Here is a 25,933-nt window from a genome sequence, read left to right on the forward strand (position 1 = left end):
ACGGCGGCGGAAACGTCACACTTCTGGTGAACTTTCAGAGTAAAAGTCCTCAGCCACGTTCTGTATTAAATCTGTAACCACAACCTCTAAAAAGTCTGTAAACACAATCTGTAAACAGTTTCACACAATCTTTACTCAGCCTGTGCACACGATCTGTACATACAGTCTGTAATGCAGTCTGTACACACAATCTGTACGCAGCAGTAGAGAAAACGTAACTTCCGGTTTCACAGTCAAAACAGTCTGCAGGAGAGATATATTAGTGGCACGTGATCGTGACAAATGAATGCTTTGAAAGTGGCAAAGAAAATCTCACTAGAATAAAGACTAGTGTGTTTACATTTTTTTTTTAAATGCTTCGGTTTCAAATGTTCATTTCCTCCTGATGACATTGTCAGAAAATCTTTTTTTTTTTTTTATTGTTATCACACAAATTATTAAAAGAGGGTTCATTTTCATCACCACATTGCTTTATATTTCAAGTTTAAAAAGGGTGTACTGTTAAATCTGCAAACTTGGTCTAGATTTGGAGAAATATGAATTCTAATGTATTGATTTAATTTCTCTGTTCCTATTGAGACTGGATTGACATAATAATTTGAACCCATAAGCCATGTTTACTGTACATGTACTGTAACTTATATGATATTGCCTTTTTAAATTATTTATCAGCATTCAGTACAAAAGATGATTCAGAAGTGCATTTGCAAAAAAAAAAAGAACATACAAAAAAAAACCACCAAAAAAACCGGCCTTAACAGAGTTTGAACTAGCATGACTTGGATGTCTTTTAACTTCTGGTTGTAGACCTTTTTTGTTTACCTTTTGAAACGACCGGTTCTTTTAATGTACAACCAAAGTCCGCCAAAAAAAAAAAAAATCCCAGCATTTGGGTTTGTGAGACAAGAATAACAGTGCCCTACTTTTTGCATGAGAAAATACAATGACTGCTGTAAAACTATTATATTTAAATGTATAATTGTTCATTTTTTTGGACAGGGTGGCTTTGCTTAAAACCTCTACAGTTTTATCATGTGATGCCTTTAGGTGTATTGATCATAAATAAAAACACAGTGGCATTAACAGGCTGCCCTTTAACCTTTACCACAACGGATTTCTGAGAATCCAATCAGGAAAAAGCTGAGGTCGGTCAGGGTTAGGGCTATTTGCATTTCCTATACAAAAATGAAGAAAGAAAACTACAAGCCCCACTCACCGACAGTTGAGTGGCAAGTTGGTCAATAACATTGTTGGTATAGAACAACACAGAGAAGATGTCAAAATGTAAACCGATGTTTAGTCCTTTTTGCACCACTGCACTGTAAAATGAACACAACTATGTGGTGGAAACCACTGAATGGGCAGAGGGACAGGCCTGACACACCTTTATCATTGGACGCGGTTCGTCAAAGCATTCACAGAGGTGAATTGAAACCTTGACGATTATATAAGAAGATGCAGTTTCACTTCGCCCTTTGACCACCCATTTCAAATCAGAGTATCTTGGAGTGAAAGTAAAAGTGTGGGAAGTGTTAGAAGAGTGAACAAGATTAAAAGATATCCAGAAGAACTGCAGAACGAAAATGTCGCATGCTGAAATTACAATGCGAGTACTCTTGATGTTTAAACATACAGTGCAATGATAGTTGTGAAATAAAGGTAGTATACATACTGTACCTAAGCCAGATCTTTATCTTTAGAGTCCATATACACCTGCCAGTATTTACCCTGAATACACTCTGTGACCTATTTTATTCATCGGCGAGTTATCACAGTGACCCACATGGACAGGAAATGTAACCGAAATAAACGTGAACTGTGACACTGTACAGTTAATTATTAAAACAAACTTCACAGGGAAATATTGAAGTAAACGGTGATGCAGAAAGAGGCAGGACTCTCCATTCCGCTGTTTAAAACCAGTGTGGTACAGCCATGAGCGTACAAACAGTGTTGTTGTTCCAGCAAAACAATGTTATTTGCCATGAGATAGCATCTCTTCTCTGCTGCTGCCACCAAACGACTCCATCCATCCATCCATCTGAGCAGAAATACATATGAAACCCAATTTTGCAAAAATACAGTAAACATACGTAACACCTCCACACAATATTTTTACTTTTCTGATGCAGTTATGTGCGCTTGCAGTAAATTCAAACAATAGTGCTGGAGGATGAAAAGATGAAACTACAATTTGACTTGAAGTAGAAAATGCATTAATTTTTGTGATTTAAAAAAAATTTAAATGACTTATTTGCATTGTCGTATGATGGAACTACATATGATGATCTGATTTCTGTATCCACTTGTGCTGAGCGTAGATTACACATCAGGTTGAATCAGTATTTGTATTTTTTTTTTTAAAGAAAGCAATTGTATTTATTCTAATGAAAGCATTTCAATTATTTGATTTGTAATCTTTAATTCTGGTGAGTGTTGACAGCCGATCCCTTCATTCTCCTTGCAGAAGAGTAAAAAAAAAAGAAGCCTTTAGCTCTTGTCAGAGTTTGAACTTTGAAATAACCTCCTGGTCTTCGCTGTGCGTGATGTCACTGGTCCACAGGGGGACACAGAAGAGGGGCTTTATATAAGCTCTGAACGGAGGTGTTCGCTCTGCTTGTTCATCTTGAGAGGACTGGAGATCAGAGGAGAGCGTTCTATATTCTCTTTTTTTTTTCTCTTTTGGCCCGTAATGGGTTACAAGCTGTGTCTGCTTCTGCTGCTGAGCAGCTACACTGTGGCTCGTGAGTAAAACACACACTTTTAATTCTATATTATAAAAAAATCTGCAATAAATCCCTGTGGCATTATTTATAAATGAAGGATCTTCTCTTTCAAAAAAAAAGAAGTTGTAATTAATACTCATGATGCATCAAATGCCTAAAAATATGATGTAAACACGTAACACATGGAATTAATGTTTTCTTTGGTTATTTACACTTAAAGCCCAATATATTAGTAATAATTCAGCTTCGCTTGACATCCTGGTTTACTGTCACTTACTTTGATATTCACATTCAAAGTAATATTTAGAAACTCAGTTTGAGTATGTGTGTTTGCTTATAACGCACTGAAACATATAAATGTGTAAAATACTGGGTGAAATACTGAGGTGTAAATAGATTGATGTTATACGAGCCCATAAGGAACTATGATGGTGCCGCTGCCATGTATCCATTAAATTATCCTGAAAAGTTCCTCATACAGCTTTATTCTTGACTTTTAACTCATGAATTGTTTTTCTTTTGTATATCTTATACACATAGAGATGTTGTATTCAAAATATCCCAAAATGCTGTTGCTGGGTTTTCCACAAGATTCTGCTTCAGGAAGCTTGTCCACAAGACAATATTTGAGATACAAACCATTAAAAAAGTAAACAAATCCCCCCAAAAACAGGATAAAACATTAAAATGTAATATTGCACTCATGTGTCATTATAAAATATGTTGATTTTTATCTCCACAAAATAGACGCACTTCGAGTAAAGTTTGTGAAACACGCTTTGTGCAGTGAACTGTGCTGTTTTGTTCTTTACCACACTGAGTTAATCCTTTATCCCAAAACACTGAGTCCAATCAGACCCACACAACTTGTTTTGTTTGCACAGATAACATGTGCTGCTGCTCCATCAGGCCGACATTTCATCATACAGACCGCCTATCTGTCATGAACCCAACACGAGGAAGTCATTTTACATAGTGATGTGGGCAGAAGACGTCCATCAATGCTGAGCATCAATACAAAAAAAAAAAAAAAAAGATTTTGCTTCATTTATCTTACAAACTGTTTTCTAATTTTTGTAGAAACATCTTCAACTATATATATTAACTCCATGTCTATCGACCATCATCCTGTCTGTTTCTTTGTTTTTCCAGAGGACAGTATTGACAGTGAGCGAACTCCAACATGTGTGTGTAAGTTGTGATTTACTCATCCGCACACCTTTCAGTGTCTGTATAAAAACATCCATCCGAGCATCGTTTAAACATTTTTTTGTTTTTAATGTTTTCTTCAGGTGTTAATCATTTAAACAAAAAAAGTTATTTTCCAGAATGCTTGTAAACAGCGAGGGGAGGGAAGTGATACGCTGCTGCAAACAGACACATTGACCTGCTAACGGATCAATGGTGGCTTCTAAACACATGACCTGTTTTCTGGAGATAACGCCGAGGCCTCGTGGACTCTTGCTCCTTGCTGTTTGTGATTTCGGACAATAGTTAATGCGTCGTATTTAAAAACAAAACAAAAAAAAAAAAAAATCACTTCCCTGCTGTTGTGTCCAAAGTCTGCGGCCAGGTGATGATGTGGAAATTTGATGGTGAACTAAAGACTATGAGAGACTTTAAACACCTTCTATATTGTCAGAAAATAACCAGCTCATAAGTTATTGTGATTATTAAATTGGTTAAAGTGGTTGGCAACCGTTTCTGAAGTTCCAGTGGTGAAAACATTTACAACTGTTGTCTTTCTCCATCCTTCTGACCAAGCCGACTGTTTGCATTACTCTTACTAATTAGTTACTATTTCACTAAACTCTGGAATACCAGGGTCTCATCCTCAATTCATACGCTTAATTGTCGTTATCACACTCAAATTTAAGTTATATTCATTTCATAAGCTCAGTCTGCTCCTGTGTGCAGGCTGGTAGTTTGTTTTCCTTTCATTTATTATTTTCTTTGAAGCACTAAAATCCAGATTATCGAGTTTCTCACCTCGAATTAAGTGTTGTCCAAAAATGATGGAATGCAGGACTTGGTAAAAAAAAAAAAAAAAAATTAGCTATGTGATCGTGCTAATGTGTTGCAGTGGCAGCCAGATTTAAGCCCCATAAGAAATATGTGTACCGGTACACCACGGAGAGTCAGAATGGCGTGGTGGGCACGTCCAACCTAAGAAATGGACCAAAAGTCTCATGTCAGGTATTTTATTATTATTTTTTTTCACAAAATGTTGTCTGTTTACCTAAAAACCACCGGTTATCTCTCTGCTTTCCCCCTGACCGTGCATCCGCCATCATGTGTTTTCAGGTCGAGATCGAAGTCCCGCAGACGTGCCGCTTGGTCCTGCACACGGCGGACTGCTCTCTCGGCGAGGTGTCTGACGTGGATCCCCAGGGCCAGCCGGTCTACAGCCCGGCCCCCACTTCGGACGCCTTCAAGGCTGCCATGGAAAAGTCAGTGTTGACTCCTTTTCTCGCAATTATCTGGTTCACTATTCAGAGAAGAGACTTTAAGTATGTGTGGGAGTACAGTGAGATTTAAAAGCCGTCGGTGTTTTGTTTGATATGTAAGTATTGGGAAAATCCCAAAAATGAAACGATCATCGCTGAGACACGCCGTGAGGCGACAAGCTGATTGTGTGGCTTTTCAGATGCAATGTCTTCTATAGTATTACAGTAGCTGTAGTTGGAAATAAATTCCCAAAATGTAATCAATAGCACTTTTAAAGTGAATAAAGAAGCAATATATAAACACATATCGCCACCCTTTATTGGCTTATAGGTTTTGCCTTCACAATTTTGGGTACTTGACTTGTTTTACATATTCTTGTGACGCTTTTGTCACATCAAAACCAATAAAGCAACACGATGAACCAGACAAGCAGATGATTGGTTGAGTGGAACAAGACAAATTGCTCGACGTTCCGCGATTCACCAATAAATAAGATAGGATCAAGAATAGATAAAGAGAAACCACAATAGAACCTTACAGTGACAAAAAGCAGTCACTAACATAAATCAGGATAAGAGCATTAAATGAAGAGTCGTAATAATAAATGGAGCTAAATGTGGATAAATGTATAGAATAAATACGATAAAGTGCGATGTCACTGGGTCTTGTTCAGTTCAGCGACGGCAAGAGGAACAAAGCTGAAACATAAAGTCACAAACATTTATTTCAACAAAGGACATACAAACTGAATCACTGACTGACAAATAAATAAATAATAAATGTCAACACCAGATGGGTCTGGCAGTATGATTTTTAGTGGGAGTTCCGAAATTAATAGAGCACTTCAAAAACAAATGGGGAAAAAAAAATGCACCAACCAGTATAACAAAGATGTATTTTCATATCCCTTGTGCTTTGAAACCTTCAGGAACACTCTGAAGTTCACAGTGGATGGATTCCCCAGCGTGGACCTTTTCCCCGAGCCGGACGAGCCGGTCAACATCCTCAACATTAAGAGAGGAATCGTTTCTGCCCTGATCGTGCCCATTCTGGAGGAGGAGAGGGAGACACGGCTGGTCAGTGTCTTTTCCTCAACGTGAAACTGGACAAACCACCTGAGAATCTCCGGAGACAACATGAGAGACCGCTTTAATCTTCTCTGCTGAACAGTTCACATTCACGAGGTGGCTTCATGCTTTGTCACTTTTGTCATTCCCCAGGCAACGGTGCATGGGGATTGTTTCACCCACTATTCGTTCGACCGCGCTACCATGGATGTGACGCTGTCGAGGGATCTGTCCAAATGTGACGAGTTTTACGGCAGGGAGCGTCCCAGCAGCCCTCTCGCCCTGGTGCAAAAACTGGTGCGCGTTTCTCCACAATTTAATTTGTGTCCACATGTAGTATTTGTCCGTTCGTACTGTTTTAACAGAAAATAGGTATGTGAACCCTTTCCCGCTTTAAATAATTAAGCATTAAATGGGATCCTCTAAGCCTGTGCAGTCGATTTGGATTTCAACAACTAGGACTTTTCAAATAGTTTGTATAATTTTATTGCTAATCTACTTGGATTTTATGAACGGACGATGAAGTACCTCTGACACACATTTATCAAAAGATCTTATTTCTCATTTCAACCACTTTTCAGATCTTTTTTTTTCTCTTTCTATTATAATTTTAAAAAAAAATGTAAACTCTCAACTCCACTGCTCAGCTGACCAGTACTCACTCCATCTGAAAGCAGATTGTCTTTACCAATCTACATCTGTCAGCGTGGTCAAGTCAGCCTGATATAGTAGTCAAGCCAAAAAAAGCTTTCCATATTTGTTTGCACACTTACATTTATTATTTCAGTTAGCAAATGAACTTAAACGTGTATTTCTTCGTTTGCAGCATGGCCCCTTGATGAAGCTGATTACAAGCTCCCAGGACTGCAAGTATCAGTTCGACATAAAAGGAAAACACATCACCACCGGGAGGTGCACAGAAAAACACCTTTACTTGCCTTTCTCCAATGGGTAAGTCAATATCGAGGTCCATATCGTTATGTTTGGATCATTCGGGACTCTTTTGCATGTTTCCTCTTTCTTCTTTTCAGGGAAAGCGGAATATCATCAGTAGTGACTCAGGAGCTCGTCTTACAGAACTCCAAAAGGATCAGCAACCGAGCCGTTGGTGAGCTCATCTCCTCGAGCCTCCGTATTCGTATGTGGTGTTGCGTCTGATTTTATTTTGGATTTTGTTGCAATTCATGTTACATACAAAAGAGTAGGCTATCTTTGTCAAAGTGTGAGATAGAAAGGTCAACCACCTGTTTCATGACATGATGCAAACTTCAAACTGCTGTAAATTGTGTTATTTGGAAGAGATTCCAAGCTGAGGTATGGTCAAGCATAGAGTTTCTCATATGGTGAAAAGCCGTTTTCAGGAATGGAGGCCTTAAAGAGGCCAAACCCGAGACCTTCTTTCATCAAATAATGAAAATATGTTTCATATATATTAATTTCCGTCATTATCAACTGTGTGTACGCGCAGATGTGAACCCCAACCACAGAAGGCCACTCCACTTTGAAGACCCTGATGACAAAGCTCCACTCCAGACAAAAGAGACGGTTCTGAGCACGTTACGGGAACTTGCAGCTCTGGCCGACACGGAGCAGGGCCAGAAGAGGACCGGCCTGTTCCACAAGCTGGTGTCCAGCATGCGCGTCCTGAAGAACGAGACTCTGAGCTCAACGGTAGCCGAGATGTTTGATACGTCCGGCTGGCTCACCTGGCAGGCCCTCTTCCAGTGTGGCACCTCGGAGTGCACCAGCGCCATGCTCCAGATCATCCGGACCATCGACGGAGTGTCGCTGGAGGTGGACGCGCTGGTCTACGGCCTGGGCCTGCAGGCGGACCCCGATGAGGCGCGTGTCCGCGACATGCTCAGCATGGCTCAGTACAAACAGAGCAAAGCAATCATGTACGCCCTGGCCAACACAGTTGAGAAGTAAGTCAAAGTGCGTACGTTATTTGTTCCCGACATTAAGTCCAACATAACAGCAATAGGCCTACAATCAAGAGCAGTTGGCCTTGGAAGGTAAAGGGAGATGTTCTCCGAATTGGCATTTTTGTCATTACTTCCAAAACATGGCCTTTGACCCATTATAAGATTAAGTGGAAAAACTTTATAGCATGTGCATACTTGTATGTGCATTATCTATTTAAAAAGCTGCCACAACCATGGACAACAAAAACTCAATGCACCTTGGATGAAACCTTTAACACTGAAGTCACAAGAAAAAAAACAAAAACGACCTTTTCTTTTTCTCATCCACAGGTTCCACAATTCAGAAGTCACCCCAGTGGTCACAGACGTGTCAAAGTTTATGGAAACACTCCTGGATGACTGCTCAGGAGAAATCAGAGACACAGATGTTGATTATTACGCCGACCCTGAGGAGACGTACTTCCTCGTTCTCAAGGTACATCAGTCATCATCACACAAGCCTTTCACGGGGATTGAAGTCGAGCGACGCGTCAAGAGTCTGACCTGGTTTGACGACGATTTTTGTCTCCAAATCTCCAGGTTGTTGGTGTCATGGGTCGCGCCATGCAAGATGTCAGCCCCGGCCTGATTAATTCTATTTCACAGTGTGCAAAGAAAACAGATTTGTCATTGGCGACTCAGAAAGCAGCGATAAAGGCCTTCAGGATGATGAACATGAATGATGAGGTGGAACTAAATATCTAAATACTATTCTTCATTGTTTTTCTATTCCAAAATGACTGAATAATTTTATCACCTGGTTGATCACAGATCAAAAATGTTCTCATGGAAGTGTACCGGGACACTAAGAACCCTGCTGAGAAACGCATCGCAGCTTACCTGATTCTCATGAAGAAGCCAGGCGTCGGACTGGTTAGAGACGTGACAAACAACTTTGAGAACGAACCAGACGAACACCTCAAAAGTTTTGTGCTCTCCCACCTAAACAACATCCGTTTGTCAAAAACTCCAGAGTAAGTGATCAGTTGGCACTTTTATCATGTTTCCTGTTCAAATGAAGTACCATCACCTCTGAAATGATTGTTGACATTCAGAATGGCTTTTTGGCGCATTCCCATGCTGACTTGGATGAAAGTTCTGGCACAACCTACATCATTTACTATTTCATATGGAGCAATAATGACAAAATGAAGACATGATTAGCAATTCTATCCTGTTTCTGGAATATTTTTTGTGTGAAATCCAGTAATAATAGTTAGATTACATTTTGTAAAATATGTCAAAGTACATGTAGGAACACTGAAATAGCAAAACAGGAGGCCAATTAAGATCTCAAGCTAAATTACCTTTGCTGAGATAACTGTTATATAACTGCGTTATTAAAGTAAACGGAACGATAGTTGGTCATAGCCACCAAAACTTTACAAAAGAACTGATCAAAACAAACAAAAAAACAAAACAATGAAAAACAGTTAAGTCTAAAGATAATAATGTAAAGGGGTCATATTTTGCAAAAGTCACTTTCTAAAGGTTTTCAAAGAGTAACAACCAGAAGTAAAGAAAGCCTTTTTTCAATTTTAAAATATGTGTTGCTCCAATGAGCCAATCAGAAATCAAACCCTATATAGTGTCATCAGGGGGTTCAGCCAATCCAAATCAAGGTAGACTCTCCCTTTGACATTGCTTTCAATACATTTACTTAATATGCTCAACTATCCATTCCAGTTTGTCTAATCTGCAACTTTATGGCTGATTTCTCATCATCAGGTCATGATATATAAAAAATAAATAAATAAATAAATACAAATGCTGTCTCTGATCAGCATACATTCAATATTTGGATTCCATGAAGATGTTTTTTAATTTTATTCTTAGTATTTTATTTTTTATCACAGTCTGTCACTGTTTACAGAATGTCTCAGTCCCAGAAAGGATTTAACCAAGGACAAAAGTAAACAAATCTACAATATGCCCGTGTGAATTTGCAACTTTTGTTGCTACAAAACCTTTTGACTGCAATAGAAATATTGTTCTTTTCTCGATGTTGTCTCAGTAGAAATGTTCCTCCTCCCTACAGGCTCAGTAGGTTCATTGAGGACGTCTTCATAGAAATGGCAATATCAAATGACTTCCCAAATAAAATGTCAGGCAACTACAAAGTAGACTCCGCATTGGGCTCCATACAGACTAACATTATCTTTGATGACGACACGTTACCTAAGGAGATGATGCTCGGAGGAAATATAAAAGTTTTTGAAGAGGACTATGACATTTTTGAGGTATGATATAAGGTCCTCGCTTAACATAAAAAATTTTTTTTTAAAAACCCTTCACAAATATGTTTATAAATTACTTTAAACTTTCAAATTCTCTCTCTCAAGGTGGGCATGGAAGGCGAAGGATTCAAGCCAACATTTGATGCGCTTTTTGGCAAGAACGGTTTCTTCCGTGAATCCATCTCCAAGATCATGAGCAGAGTTTACCCACAGAAAAACAGAATGAAGAGACAGGTACATCAATTCACTTATTGAGTTACAGTATTTTTTTTTATATGCATCAATGGAATCCACCTGACAGATTGTGCATGAGAACAAACCTAAAACGTATATTGATAATATCATTTCAGGCTCCAGAGAGTCTTTTCAGAGACATCACAAAAGCTTTCCAGAAGCTCTTGGACGATGTGCGTTTGTCATCTTCACCTGAAGCCATCGCCTATCTCCGGCTCCTGGGAAAAGAGATAGGATACATGAAGAGCACAGACATGAGACAAATGCTTCAGACTTTCCTCACGTACCAACATGTCTTCATGAGGCTGCTACCATCCAAGGTCAGTCCTTTAAATTTATGAAGCAATAACAGGAGAAGAAAAAAAAAAACATTTTTGCAGTATGTGACTCAAAAATACTAAAAATCAAAGGGGCATGTAGTGCTGTATTAAGTTATAATGGTGCAATATGTAACAATGTAATACATTTTCAACTCATTATGTAATAATGCTGCATTTTGTAATAAAATACTTGAATGCATTTTCTAACAAACATTACCGCATTTTGTAATAAATTGTTACATATTGCAACAGTTATTACAAAATGTGGGTGTTCCACTTTTTTTTTTTTATGTGATAATTTGGTGCAGTCTCTAAAAAATGTTGCACTTTATTTGTATGGCTGATTCTATTCATGGTTGTCTCAAACTACACACCATACTCTCTCTGAATGTATAATCTATTTCTCCAGAGGCAACTACTTGAATTTATGAAAGTAAGTCAACTTAATGTTACCCTGTATTATTTTCCAAAAGGCCTTTTTGGCCTTAACATCCAGCACTGAAAATCAAGTTTTTGGTCACTACATCTTCATGGAGAACGCCTTCTCTCTACCGACTGCCTCTGGCTTCCCTCTGAAATACTCTCTGGCAGGCGTCTTTGCGCCTGGTGCCAAAGGAGGTCTGCTTCCCTCAGCAAAGGTAAATTAGTGTGTGTTCAATGAAGTACTGCTCTAAGCAAAACTACTCTAAAAAAAAAATTATCCTCTACAGACCGAATTGTCCTTCATGCCTTCGGTCGGGCTGGAGTTCATTACCGAAATGGGAGTGCACCTCCCAGGCTATGTGGACGCCGGGATTGAGATGCACACCACCCTGTTCCATGAGAGCTCCCTCAATGCTAAAGTTACCTTTAACAAGAACCAAGTTAAGCTGTCCATTCCTGCTCCCACCACAAGCACTCAGTTGTTCAGCGTCAGGTAAGTGGCCGCGGCACCCTGGAATGATGCGTAACTCTATCGTTGCATACGTACCGTGGTACTCCCTCACCACTGTTTTTCTCCCTCGATGAAATACAGCAATGAGCTGCTTTCCGTCTCGTCTGGTAAAACGAGACAAGTGCCGTCTGTGGGGGACGACAAGGCCGAGTCGATTGAGTGCCAGCCTCTAGTCAGCGGCCTGAACTTGTGCACTATAGCGCGGTACCCCAACGCCACCTCAGCAGACCAAGCCCCGTATTACCCACTGACGGGAGAATCCAAGTAAGAGGAAGCTTATGAAATCGCATGTTGTCAGATTTCGTAATTTATTTATTGTGTGAAGAATAATGTCCGTGTATATTTACAAACAAATCCTATTGTTACAGTCGGGTTCAGTTCTACAGGGTTACCAAATAAATTGAATTAAAGATGGGATATAGGTGGTGACAGTGGGAAATATTTAGCTGTAGAAACTTGAATCCTTCTGTTTACACGGAGACCCGTGATTTCATATTCTTAGATTATATAATAAGTATGAAAAAAAGTCATTTTCAGGGTTTTCACAAACCACAATCTCAGGTGGAAACAACAGAATACATTGGGTTGGATCAATATCCAAATTAGAACACTCGTAATGCTCTCTCTACTGTGATTTTGTGTCATTAGACAGTTAGAGCTTCATAAGATTTATATGTCCCGATTATAAAGATTATTTATTTTAATACTAAATGATTGATTTTACCAAATTACCATAGTTTTATTTATTTATTTATTTATTTTTAATGACTGTATTTTAATACTACTGACTTCTATTTGCTCAAGCAACTTTTAAAACTATGATCTCTTTCATGATTGTCTAGTGTATAACCCACCCATGCTCTCTTATGTCAAGTTGCTGAATGGCATCATTTTTGCCATCAGAGTTCACTATAAATTGGTTTTATAGCCAGAAGACGTTGACCAAGAGCTTTACTTTCAAATAGAAATGAGATTTTGATACTAGTTCAGTTGCTGGGAACAAAATATTACAATAAAAATAATCCAAATGGGAGTCTTTTCAACTAATATCATGGTTTCGGAGGATCAATTTATAGTTCATCTTTATGGAGCTAATACTTTCTGTAATCAGTTGATACCTCAACTACCCTAAATGAGTCCCAGGTAATGAAACCCTTGTTACTTTCTCAGGTTTGCTGTCGAGATTCGGCCCACAGGGAAGGTTTCTGAATACACTGCCACCATCTCTGATGAAACTCTCAGAGAGGGTAAAAAGGGTCGTCACAAGGTGGAAACTCTGAGGCTGACCCTGAAGGCAGAAGGTACCGTGATCGCGTGTGAAAATGTGTATGAGCACTTTGCATGGCAGCTCTCATCACTGGCGTGTGTGTGAATTAATGTGTACGCAAATAGATGCATGAGACTGACCACATAAAGTGTGTTAATACTGCTCATGCTGTAACATGGTAAAGTCATTTCATTCATATCTTAAACATTCAATATAGTCCTTGCTAAGACGGAAGTCAGAGTATGAAATACTTGAACTGTAGCAGTGCAATATACATTAACTCTCAGCATAGGGCTTATAATGATGTGATGTTTATTTGGGAGCAATATGCATCAGTGGAAATTTCTACATAAAAAAACACTAAGAAGCTTTTCTTCTCGTACCTCAAGGAGACGAATCTACGGAGGCCACCATAGCCTTGAAATATAATCGGAATAAACACATCTTGTCCACTGAGGTCGTCATTCCCGACTATGACGTGGAAGCAGGCATCAAGCTGGCTTTGAGCGACACCAACAGTGATGGACGGAAGATGCGCGGCGTCACCATCGACGTCACAAACAAAAACATCCCCCAGGTGACTGTTGTTGGACGCGCAAGGTACGTGAGTCTGTCAACTGACCTTCGAGTCTTTCTATTGATTGATAACGTTAAAGAACCAGCTTGGCTTTTTAAGTTTTCCACAACGAAATAATGTATTTGCACAGAACTCTCGTGCGATTTTATTAACCTACATGCATTTGTTTTGAAACATAGACTTGACAAAATGAGAGATGCCATGCTGCAACTCCAGATGGTTATCCCGTCACTTAATACGGATGCATCTGTCACTGCAAATCTGAGGAAGGATGACAAAATGCTCATGGACTTTGAAACAGTCGTCCAACTCCCGGAAACATCCTATCAACAAAAGGCTTCCCTAAGATATGGTACCTCAAATCATCAACACAGAAAATCGAGTCATTGCAGTCTCCTTATAGACGAACTGAAAGGTGATTTGGGGATTTTACTCTTCACAGATGACGACAAGTTTGAACTGGAAATGAAATCAAACTTGGATTCAGAGATACAAAAAATGATACCAAATCTGGAAAATCATCACAGGCGGCTCCAACAGCTTATTGATAATATCCTGGACCATAAAGTCGCAAAGACTGACATGAAAGTACGACACATTGTCAACAAAGGAATTGAGGTAGGTTTTTGTTTTTTTCCATCAACAGGTTTTTGTTGTTGTTTTTTTTAACCGTATCTATCTAAACATGGAGACTGTTTTTAAGAAAAAACATTATCTAAACACCATATATTTTCTAAAGTATATTTGCAATGGACTTCATCCTAATAAGAGGTACAAAAATGTCCTTCTGCTTCCACATGCAGTTTCAACATCCCATATTGAGTCAGATTTTGTTCAATCCAATTAATTTCAAATGCTTTATTGTCATAAATACAACAACATTCTGTTAGAGCATCGCAACCCAACATAGTGTGTTGTAAGAAAAAAAAGTGCATTGATTACTCCAAAGTGATAAATAGAAGGAAAACAATATGTAATATGCTTCTTTTCCCCTTGAAATTTGCAAAATTATCTCTTTAACGATTTAGTTTTTTTCTTTTTTGTGGGTAATATGTTCCCTGTGATATAGCTATTACTTTACTTGCAGACGAATTAAGCAAACTGCAAATCATTTGAATAATAAATGTTTTCCTAAGACTCCAGTAAGTAATATAGTAATCATAATGTGAGTGTTCAAAAAAAACAAAAAACTCAATCAATATAGTGCATTCAAGTTCCACTATTACTGCATAATGCATTGTAATTTCTCTTTATGTTCCTCTGAAGGCAGGAAACATTTGGCTGGACAAACTGACAGCAAGCGTCCCCTATCTCACTAATCTTCGAAGTAAGAGGAGCTCATCAGACCTTACTCTGCCCGCCCTGCCTGAAAAGCTGTTTTTGCAGTCGTGAGTGTTTTGAAGTAATCATTAAAAACTCAATCACCTTCAAAATACCACTGAGCATTAACTGTATCCGATGTGTTTGTTTTAACTCAACAGTGACAGCTTGCTCCGATACCAGTTCAACAAGGAGAGAATAGACGTGTCGTTGCCTCTTCCATTCGGAGGCAAAAGGTCAGAGGAGCTGAACATCCCAAACACTCTTTCTGTCCCGGTCATAGATGTACCAGAATTAGGCCTGTACATCCCAGCCAACAGCTACCAGCTACCAACCTTCACCATTCCACCTTCTTTGGATTTTACCGTTCCGCTCCTCGGCTTGGCTGAGGCGTCCGCCAAGATCAACAGCAACTTCTACAGTTGGGAAGGGTCCGTCTCTGGTGGCAACAACACCGTCGATGTCCCCAGCTATGTGGCACACTACAAGATGATGGCTCAAACTCCCTTTTGCCTGTTGTCATACAAGCTTGAAGGTAAAGTCACTTTTAACAATGAAATCGTCAAAGATAAAAAAAAAAAAATGTTTTTTTAATGTTGACACTTAGAGTGATATCCTTTTTTCCCCCCTTTCGTTTCAAGGAACTGGGATGATGTCAGGAAGACCTGATGATAATCTCAAGTATTTAGTGAATAACTCTTTCAGTCATTGCCTCGTTGACACCAGCCTCAGTGTCTTAGAAACAGTAAGGGTAACAGATAAATTGAACGTCAGAGCTAATTACAAGTTTGAAGCGTCGAGTCCCTTAGGCCTGGAAGCTTCTCTCTACTACTCTGCCGAGTCAACTTCCACTCCAAATTCAGATGAGATCTCAGGAGACGGCACTGTGGACGGGTCATTTAAAATAGGCCCGTTCTACGCAAACACATCTTACATAAACAGTTACAATGTGCGTCCATTAGATCGAGTGGGGAGAGGGGAGTCCACCATGCGTTTTGATTCACCAATCATCCAGGTTGACAACACCATCCAAGGGGTTTATGCAAATGACGAGTTGAAAATAGTGTCCAAAACAAATTCCCAAAAAGACATTTTCAAACATGTAGCAGAGCTCAAGTATAAAAACGCACAATTGACCCTAAAGTGCAATGCCATTGCCAAAGCCTTGGGTAAATTGCTGAATAACAAAGTGGAACTTGGTGCGTCCAGTGACATGGCCCTGGTCCGAATTGAGTCGCAGGCAGAAGATAATACAAACAGGGCTTATTCACTCATCACTGGACTCCTGGACTCAAATGGGCTCGAGGTAAACTCTGAGGGTACCGTCATCTTTGACGCTGGTCGTGGATTGCACAAAGCTTCAGTGAACATCGGTAAAAATGGTCTCACCACAAGTGGAACTAACAGCATTCAGTGCAGTCCCATGACGTTGGAGAATATCTTCAGTTGTGGTATGGATAGCAATGGAGCATCCATGTCCTCTACTATGAAAGTATTGGCTGAGGAGGGCAAAGGAGAGATGAAAATTGAGGGTAAAATCACCCCGACCGAAGCCTCTTTTATTGGTGACCTTGAGGGCCACGCATATGACGGATCCACATCGAACAACGTGAATATGGCACTGAACAGAAGAGGACTTACCCTTACAGGCAACAACAGAGGAACAATGAAGCAGATGGAAACTGAGAACAGCCACACTCTAACCCTCACCTTGTGGACGCTCAATTTGCGCTCCAAGACCAGAAACGTCCTCGGTGAGGACGTCTACTACAAACATGATGCCGTGGTTGATATGAAGCCATTTGTTATGGGAGCTGACATGACAAACGACCTGAAGTTATATGACGTCAGTTTGAACAATGAAGGCCACGTGAAGCTCGAACCAGTTAAGGTGGATCTCAGTGGAAGTTTGAAGGCGGCGTATGGAGACGATCACAACATGAAACACACCTATGAACTGACCTATAACGACATGGCCGGTACGGTGAAAAGCAGCACTTCCGGAAACCTAAAGGACACCCAGCTGAGTCACAACTGTGAAGTGGAATTTGCGGGACTCTCTTCAACGTCAAACTGTGAGGCGCGAATAAATTCGGCTCCTCTTCGCTTCGACGGCACTATTCGCACAATGGCGCTGCCTTTCAGCCTCACGGTCGACGCTCTTGTGAACAGCGATGGAGAAATCCGCCTAAACGGGAAGCACACTGGACAATTGTACAGCAAGTTGTTGCTGAAAGCCGAGCCGCTGGCACTCGCTTACTCGCATGACAGCCGAGTATCGGCCACACATGAACTCTCGAACGGCGACACTACCACTAATCTAGACAACAAAATTGAAGGCCTCTTAACTCCGAGCGACCAACATTTGAAGTGGAATGTAAAATCTAAACTCAATGACCACAGTTACCAGCAAGATATAAGCGCTTACAATAATCCCGAGAAGGTTGGGTTGGAGTTTTCAGGCGTATTGTCGACAGGGATTTTAGGCAAATTGATGGAATCCACCCCGGAAATGCAAGAATACAGCATGGCTGGTTTCCTCAAATATGACAAGAACAGTGACTGTCACATAATTCACATTCCCTTCATTGAGAGTTTCCCTGCTGCTTTTGAACACCTCAAAAACACACTTGTACAAGCCTTGGAATCCCTACAGCAGTACATTAACAATTTAGATATGAATCAGCTCATCACTGATTTTAGAGTCAGCTTGGACCAGCTACCGAGGCGAGTGAGTGACCTCATGCAAGCAATGGATTTGGAAAACAAAGTGAATCAAGTAAAGGCCAAACTTGATTACATGATCAATGAATTTGGAATAACGATGGATGACTTGGAGCTTGCAGTGAAAAAGCTGATACAAAACTTGGAAAATGTTCTGAGGCATGTTTTTGCCAACACTCGTAACTTTCTCCTTGACGTCGCAGACTATATCAGAGGAGGACACTTTGCTGACAAGATAACATCCCTATTTGTGAATATTGGGAATCGTCTACAGGACTTTGATGATAAATATAAAATCATTGAGAAAGTCATCAAAATGCTCGATGTTATTGACGATATCATTAAGCAGATTGATTTACAGAAACTCGGAGAAACGAGCGCTGCTTTCCTGCAAAACCTCGATGCGAAATATGGAATTTTAAATGCAATGAGAACTAGACTGCCTGATATAAAGGATGCTATAGAGAATTTTGACATCAACAAGTCTTTACAAAACATCAAAAATCATCTTCTCTCAATTGATTGGGTGACATATGTTGAACAACTAAGAGATGTTGTCCCATCATTAGAAATAGCATCCGTTATGGAATCTATGAATGACGTTATTGTCAACTGGATTGATGAGTATGAAATACCCAACAAGCTAAATGCAGTGTATTCCTACCTCAAAGATTTAGTTTTGAAATACAATCTTGACAATATGTTTAAAGAATTCATGGATCAGGCCGTTGTTCTCGTAAATGACTTTAAGCTTGCGGAGACAGTGAAGTCAATGACTGAAACTTTGAAATCCGTCAATTATGAGTCTATTTATAACAACATAATGCAATTTCTGTATAGTCTCACAGACCAACTCAAAGCGATTGACTTCAAGAAAAGCATTGATGACCTTAACAAGAGTATTTCATCCACACTTAAGGCAATGAAGAGCTTTGACTACAATAACTTTGTTGACGAGGCTAACAACAAAATTGCTGAATTTACTCAATATGTCAATGACCAGATTAAAACATATGAGATTGTGCAGAAAATTGAGGCACTTAGGGATTTCTTCAGGGAAATTCAAAGTTCCCTCTTCACATACTTGGAAGAACTCAAACACACCAAGGTGGCTGATGCTCTAAAGAATCTGAAAAATGTGATTGACACTACATTTTACGATGACTTAAAAATAAAACTGCAGGACATGCTCGAGGATGCGAGGCAGAGAATCTCTGACATGGATGTTCGAGACGAAATTTACAAGTACCTCCGAAGAGCAAGTGAATCGTACAGCAACATCATCGCCTACATTTCTGCACAGTTTGACCAAGTAATGAAAAAGATAAGGACGTTGGACCAGGAAAATGTCCTTTATGGATTAAAACAAGCTGTAGATCGTATTCTGGCCAGGCTGAGAAAAGCTGAGATTGAAATTCCCTCTTTTACCATTCCGCTCACCAACCTTGTCATACCAGCATTTGCAGTGAATCTGAACAAACTCCAGGATATCACCATTCCAGCTAAAATTTCTCTCCCTGAATTCACCATCCTCAACAGATACACAATCCCTGCATTGACTATAGACTTTGAGGAGATCAAAGCTAAGGTAATTGCGTTCATAGATGACATCCGAGACTTTGAGCTCCAGACCCTTGACCCAGAGGACATCTTTGGTGATCTAAAAGTTCTCTACCTGTCCGATCTACCAGATGTCACACTCCCAGAAATAACTCTCTCAGAAATAAAAGTGCCAGTCATCACAATTCCTAAATTAAACCTCAATGACTTCAGAATCACAATGCTTCCAATTCCTGAAATCAAACTTCCCGCAGTTCCAACTGACATTTGCATCCCAGTTTTTGGAAAACTTCATGGAGAATTCAACCTGAACATCCCACAATACACTCTGTTGACCACTGCAAAAATTGAAAACTCGACTACCGATCTGAAGAGCCCACAGTTTACAGCCAGCCTCACGTCACAAGCCAAATCTTCTGTGGAGGCTCTGGAATACATGTTTGATGCCACTGCTCAGGTGGAAGCTCCCCGAATGAAAAAATTGTTGTTCAAGGAGACGGTCAAAGCGACACACGTGGCCTTCTCTTTTGACCACGAAGGATCCTTGTCACTCACTGGACCCTCTGCCGAGGCCTCTGCAAAGACTACTGCCAAAGCTACAATCCCAATGTACAACGCAGACTTGATTAACAATATGGCACTGACGTTATCCGATGGAATCCGTGCAACCATGGACACAACCTACAACCACAACATGAACATCCCATCAATTGAAACCTCAAGTCAGGCATCCATGAAGCAAAACGTAGCAGCTACAATCGAACCGGGCAAAATTACTGTGACTGCCGACACTACCGGTGATGGAAAGTGGACTATTCAAGACTACTCTGATGAGGGTACACATAAAAGCAATGTCGAATTTGACATCAATTCTAGTGTCGCAAAGTTAACTTTTGTCGAGGAAACGGACTCCAAGGCAGTCAAAATGAAGAAAAACCTGAAAGCTGAAGCTGTGAGTTTAAGTCATATGACTCTTGATGCCAGATGTGAAAGTGAACTTCCGTCCATCAAGAAGAGCGTTCTCGTTTTGAATGGGGAAGCTCATATTGGGGATTTAAAAGTTGCAATGACAGCCACTCATGATGCCGAGTTCAATGAAAATGTGATGGGGTCTATGTCTAACTCATTGGACTTCATGGCCCAACCCTTTGAGATTGTCCTCGATGTTAAAAACAAATTAAACTCAAAGATGTTCTTCCCCCTAAAACTCACTGGCAAACTGGATATCGCTCACGATTATGGTCTGGTCCTCAACTCTGACAAACAGCTTGCATTTTGGTTAGCTTCGGCACGGTTCAATCAGTACAAGTACAGTCACAACATCAAAGCTGAAAACAATGAAATGGACATCTTATTCCATGCGTTGGCAAATGGGGAGGCTAATTTGGACTTTTTGACTGTTCCCCTCTCTATACCAGAGACTACCATACCTTTTCTTCAAATCACCACCCCAGAGATTATTGAATTTTCCCTGTGGGAAAATGCCGGTCTCAAAAACTTGCTCGCCACCCCTCAACAGTCCTTTGATATGAACCTGAAGCTTCAGTACTCCAAGAACCCTGACGTGCACAGCTTCGAACTTCATCTCGAACCTTTCTATAATGCTTTCAGTGACAACGTCAACATTATCCAGACTCAGTTTGAAGGCTCCCGAGACAAAATGGTTGCACTTCTGCAAGATTCCTACAACCAAGCAAAGTCCCAGTATATCAAACACAAAATCGACACTTCCAGCATCCCTCCCAGAATCTTCAGAGTCCCAGGATATAAAATACCAATTTTGAATATTGAGGTTTCTGCTTTCAGGGCTGAAATGCCAGCTTTTAACTACTTTGTCCCCAAGGAAGTCAGTACATCAAGCTTCAAAATTCCAGCACTGGGATTCTCTGTGCCATCCTATACCCTTGTGCTACCAACTTTGAAGTTCCCAGTCATCCATGTTCCAGAAACTTTGAGTGATTTAAAACTACCCAGTTTCAGCCTGCCAGTCGTCCAGAACAGCATTGTGATCCCAGCTATGGGTAACATCACGCTTGACTACTCCTTCAAATCCACTGTGATCACCTTGACAGCTAATGCAGGCCTTTACAATCAGTCTGACATCGTTGCTCGGTTCGGTGGTTCGTCAACATCAGTGTTTGACATTCTGAACTCCAAAATCGATGGCACCACAAGTTTGACAAGAAAGAGAGGGCTAAAACTAGCCACAACTGTCTCCTTGGAGCACAATAACATGGAAGCAAGTCATGAATGTGCAATCAGCCTCAACAAAAGGAACATGGAAGCTTCTGTAGCTAACGCTGCAAAAATCAATCTGCCATTCCTCAATCTGGAAATTAATGAGGAGCTTGCTGGAAATACCAAGACCAAGCCAAACCTGTCATCTAAAAATAAAGTAAAGTACATGTTCAATATTCCCCTGATTGATTCAGTAGGCAAAGGGAATCTTGATATGAACTTGGAACTAGAAGCTCTTTCTTCTTATGTGTCTTTAGAGACTTCCACACAAGGGAAGTCAGACATAACATTAATGGACAGTCTCAATCTTGCTGGAGATCTTGAGAATATTGCGAGCTTCTATCTTAATGCCAATGGCCTTCGCTCCACTATGAGGACAACCTTAAACTCCAACACTGACAAGCAGGAGAGGCAAAAACGGAGCTCAAACAACAACATCTTACTGTTCAACGTGAATAAGAACATGGCTCTGGAAGTTTCCCTGCGTCGTATATTTGCAACCCTTGATTACTCAAGCAATAACAACATTGAGTTTTCATCTTTCAACTCGAATGGAAAGCACGTTGTGAAGGGAGAACTTGATTTTGTCCCTTTAACAACGCTCAAGACTAGATTGAACATTGATGCAAGCCAAGCCAGTAGTTTAGGTAACGTTGGACTTTTTCAGAACTTTAACCTTGTCGCCAGCCCTGAGAGGCAGTCTTTCTCCTGGAGCAGTAAGGAACAGCTGGCATCTTTCATCTATGCTTGTGACTTCCTCATGTCAAATGACGAATTTAATACACGAGTGGACATAACTGGATCCGTGGAAGGCCATCTTGCATTTTTGAAGTCAATAAAGCTTCCTGTTTATCAGAAGACTCTCTGGGATGTGCTCAAGTTCGACCAGGTCACGGATATGGACAACTTGCAATTCCTTAATTTCTCGTCGGGTATTGTATACACAAAGAGCATGGATGGTCAGGAGTTTGCGATACCGCTTAAGCTGTTTGAAAATGGTGTAACGTTTAGGGGTCCTGAGATTAGAATTCCAATATCCTCTTGGCAAAAATCAGTTCGAGACTCGTTACGGAACACTGACATGCGAGTTGAAAACTCTTATGTACCTGTTGAACTCAGTCTGCCCCCAGCAATTACAGTTCCGGCATTCGATATTCCTTTTACCACTCTCCATGTTGACGCATTCACGATCGATCCCAAGCATTTTGACATACCCAAGGTGATCACAACCGACGCCTTTGAAATCATGCTGCCTGGCTTGCCAACGTTATCAGTGCCCAGTTACAATATTGACATGGAATATCTGCAGGGTAAAACATCATTCCTTAGATTTAAGATACCACAATATGAAATCACAGTCTCATCCTTCACACTACCAAATTCTTTCACGGTTGGCGAGCATACCTTCAGCCTTAGTGAAATCGCAAACTCCATTTTGAACTTTGAGCTTCCAACCATCGTAATTCCAGAGCAAAAGATTGAAATCCCAGAAGTTGCCCTGAATTTGCCCACAAGTGTGTTCATACCAAACTTTGGAGCTCTCAGCACCACTTTTAAGGTTTCCTCCCCCATTTATAATGTGTCAACAACCGCTGCTGTGGAAAAAAAGGACTCTGATCTCGTAACTTCACTGAATTCTATATGCACGTCGACCCTGATCTTCTTGGAATATGACCTCACAGGTAAGCCTGGCAACACTACCTTTTTTGTGTGAATTGCCACTTCTAAGAGTTTCAGTCAATATTTTATTCTCCCTACTATTTTTACAGCTCTTGCAACTATGCGATATGAAGACGGAGTGATGAATCTGAATGGGAAATGCAACCTGATCCACAATGATCTGAATGTGGACTGGCAGCATGTTTTGGCACACAACCCAAGGTAAGGGGTCACCATGCAAGATAAAATTGTGTTATTAATCAGAAAGCCAAATTTGACCAACCCCCCCCCAAAAAAAAAAAAAAAAGTATGATAAATGGATCTTTAAACTGTGACATCGTCCAAATTTAACATCAAAACAGTGAAAACATTATATGCCTGTACAGCAGCACATAATAACTGAGATAAGGTTTCAGATGTGAAGTTACATAATATTGGTGCATGGGTTGATAGTTACAACCGGATTACGCCTTATTGTGATCATAAAATCTCGTTGCCATTGTTTGTCTCTTTTAGAACAAAGCGCCAAACCTCACCGGCTGAATCAACGTAAGTTCTGTTTTAAACCAAAGACTGGTGTTTTGTTTTTTTCCCCCCAAAATAGTTGGCAAACACAACCAAAACCCGACCAAATGCATTTCACAAAATATTTCTTCGGTGTCTTTATAAAGGGAATCTCTACATACACTCAATGTCGATGTCACAAGTCCAACGTTTGTCGATGGGAACTTCCGCTTTGCCTCGCGCAAAGATGGCATCACGGCATCTGTGTCTTCGCCATCATGTGGCTTTCTTGGATTGCACTTTCTGAAGAGATCTCCTTCGCAGCTTTATGGAAAACTCTTCAGTCGCTATCTGGTAATACAATCCTTACTGTCTTTTATTTGAACGTAGCACCAATCACTTCTTAAGTACATTGTAGATTGACGCACCGTGTCCTATCTCATGATAGTATCTGTTTCTTTTCTGTTTCTTTTCTCTCATTCAGTCTTCACCCGATCGGGATACTGATGTTCTCACGGCCAAAGCGACACTGAAAAACTCAGACAAGCTGACGTTTCAGACGTCGTGGAACTGGGAGGTCTTCAATGATGCGATTGAAGGCACCAAGGTCAAAATCCCCGCGGTGATGGACGCTGTGCTCAAGTTCATCAACAAGTATCACACCTACCACTTTGGTTTTGATGTCAACCGTGGCAGTATGAAGCTGAAAAACACGTTGTCCAATGTTGTAGAGCGAGCCTACCACGAGGCCCCCATGCCCTTTAACGCAGTGCAAGACGCCGTCCACAACCTTGGTGATCAGGGTAGAGATTTGTACAGGAAGGCATCGGACAGCCTGATGTCCACGACCAAGGAGGACGTTCAGGAGGGTGTCGCTTACGCGTTCAGACAAATTCAACGTCATAGTGAGGGGTTATTTATGACTCTGCAATATGGAGTCGATAATTTTTTACGAGACACAACCGTCGCAGTACCAGGGACGGACAAAAAGGTGTCCCTGCAGGAGATGCTCCGAGACACTCGTCGCTCTGTTTTAAGAGCCAGTGACGGAGCACTCAATGGGATCGCAAGTCTCCTTTCCCATATTAATCGACACGTCAGAGAAACCATATCTGGTGCTGATCATATATTCAGGGACATTGATGTGAAAGAACTGAAATCTTTTGGCGAGTCTGTGATGAGACCGATAAACCACTTCGTAGACGCCGTGTTCAATTTTCTTGCAACGGCAATTAAAGGTATTAATCAAGTCATTGAAGAAAATGCAGACGATGTCCTCATCTACCTAAAAGATAAAAACATGAAACTTTCCCCTCAAGTCAATACTATTCATGCCGATGTTCGCCAGTTTGCAAAACAACATTCCGGGGAAGCAAAGAACCTTGCGGCCGAGTATAAAGATCTCATCAAACTACAGATTCAAGACGCCTACAATGCCTTTACTATGGAGCGAGTGATTTATGGAGTCGCAGATCTGATCACTCAATTGCAGGTGCTTTTCATTAACGGATCTACCGAACTTGGAGATTCCATAAGAAAGGCTTCCCAGAGTACCGCTCCATACGTTCGAGTAAGTAATAAGAAAATGGACATTGAAGTTCCTCTACCCTTCTTTTGGAAGTCTTTCAGCGATTGGCCAACGCATTTCAGACAGTGATTAAACTTGGACCCCTCACCAAAGTGGTTGTGTGGAGAGAAAAAAACAGTCTGTGAAAAATAAAATAGTTTTATGCCAATAAAAAGTGCTTCAAAGATATTTTATTGTATGTGAAATATATGTGTTATTGTCATGTGAGATTCATGTAAAAACTATTACCAACCAGTGTTTTCTGGGGTAATTTCCTGTTTCTTTATGGTGTTTAATTAAAAAATTAAATGATAAATACAACTTTTTGTTATTGTGACGTCTCAATAATTGCAATGTGTCAATATAAATAAAGCAAGATCCCAATATCTGGAAAGGAAAAAAAAGCCTTTTTTTAACCTGTACTAGTTAAGCAAAAGACATTTTTCTGTTGTCTGGGCTTCACCTTTTTTTTTCTTTTTTAAATTGTGATTAAATACAGATAGAGATACATGCCTCTATGCAGAAGATTCTGTGACTTAAAACCAAAAACAATATTGCAGATTAAAGGGTGTTGCTGTTTCTGCCCA

General features: G+C 40.3%; 1 protein-coding gene across 1 annotated transcript; it reads left to right on the top strand.

Moving 5' to 3' along the window:
• Positions 1-2,692: 2,692 nt before the first annotated feature.
• Positions 2,693-25,614, top strand: apoba (apolipoprotein Ba; the record flags this gene model as incomplete). Its single annotated transcript, XM_080512597.1, has 28 exons — positions 2,693-2,744; positions 4,810-4,922; positions 5,031-5,176; positions 6,103-6,250; positions 6,395-6,538; positions 7,068-7,192; positions 7,273-7,349; positions 7,710-8,166; positions 8,497-8,641; positions 8,746-8,892; positions 8,977-9,179; positions 10,244-10,445; positions 10,548-10,676; positions 10,793-10,996; positions 11,470-11,634; positions 11,707-11,912; positions 12,012-12,194; positions 13,101-13,231; positions 13,587-13,797; positions 13,954-14,126; positions 14,217-14,392; positions 15,041-15,162; positions 15,256-15,629; positions 15,736-23,298; positions 23,386-23,497; positions 23,792-23,824; positions 23,947-24,133; positions 24,264-25,614. The coding sequence occupies 28 exons, from the start codon at positions 2,693-2,695 to the stop codon at positions 25,434-25,436; spliced, it is 13,101 nt and encodes a 4,366-aa protein (XP_080368723.1). The 3' UTR covers positions 25,437-25,614.
• Between the last annotated feature and the right edge of the window lie 319 nt (positions 25,615-25,933).

This window comes from Blennius ocellaris, assembly GCF_963422515.1.
Source record: "Blennius ocellaris genome assembly, chromosome: 17".
NCBI classification, from domain to species: domain Eukaryota; kingdom Metazoa; phylum Chordata; class Actinopteri; order Blenniiformes; family Blenniidae; genus Blennius; species Blennius ocellaris.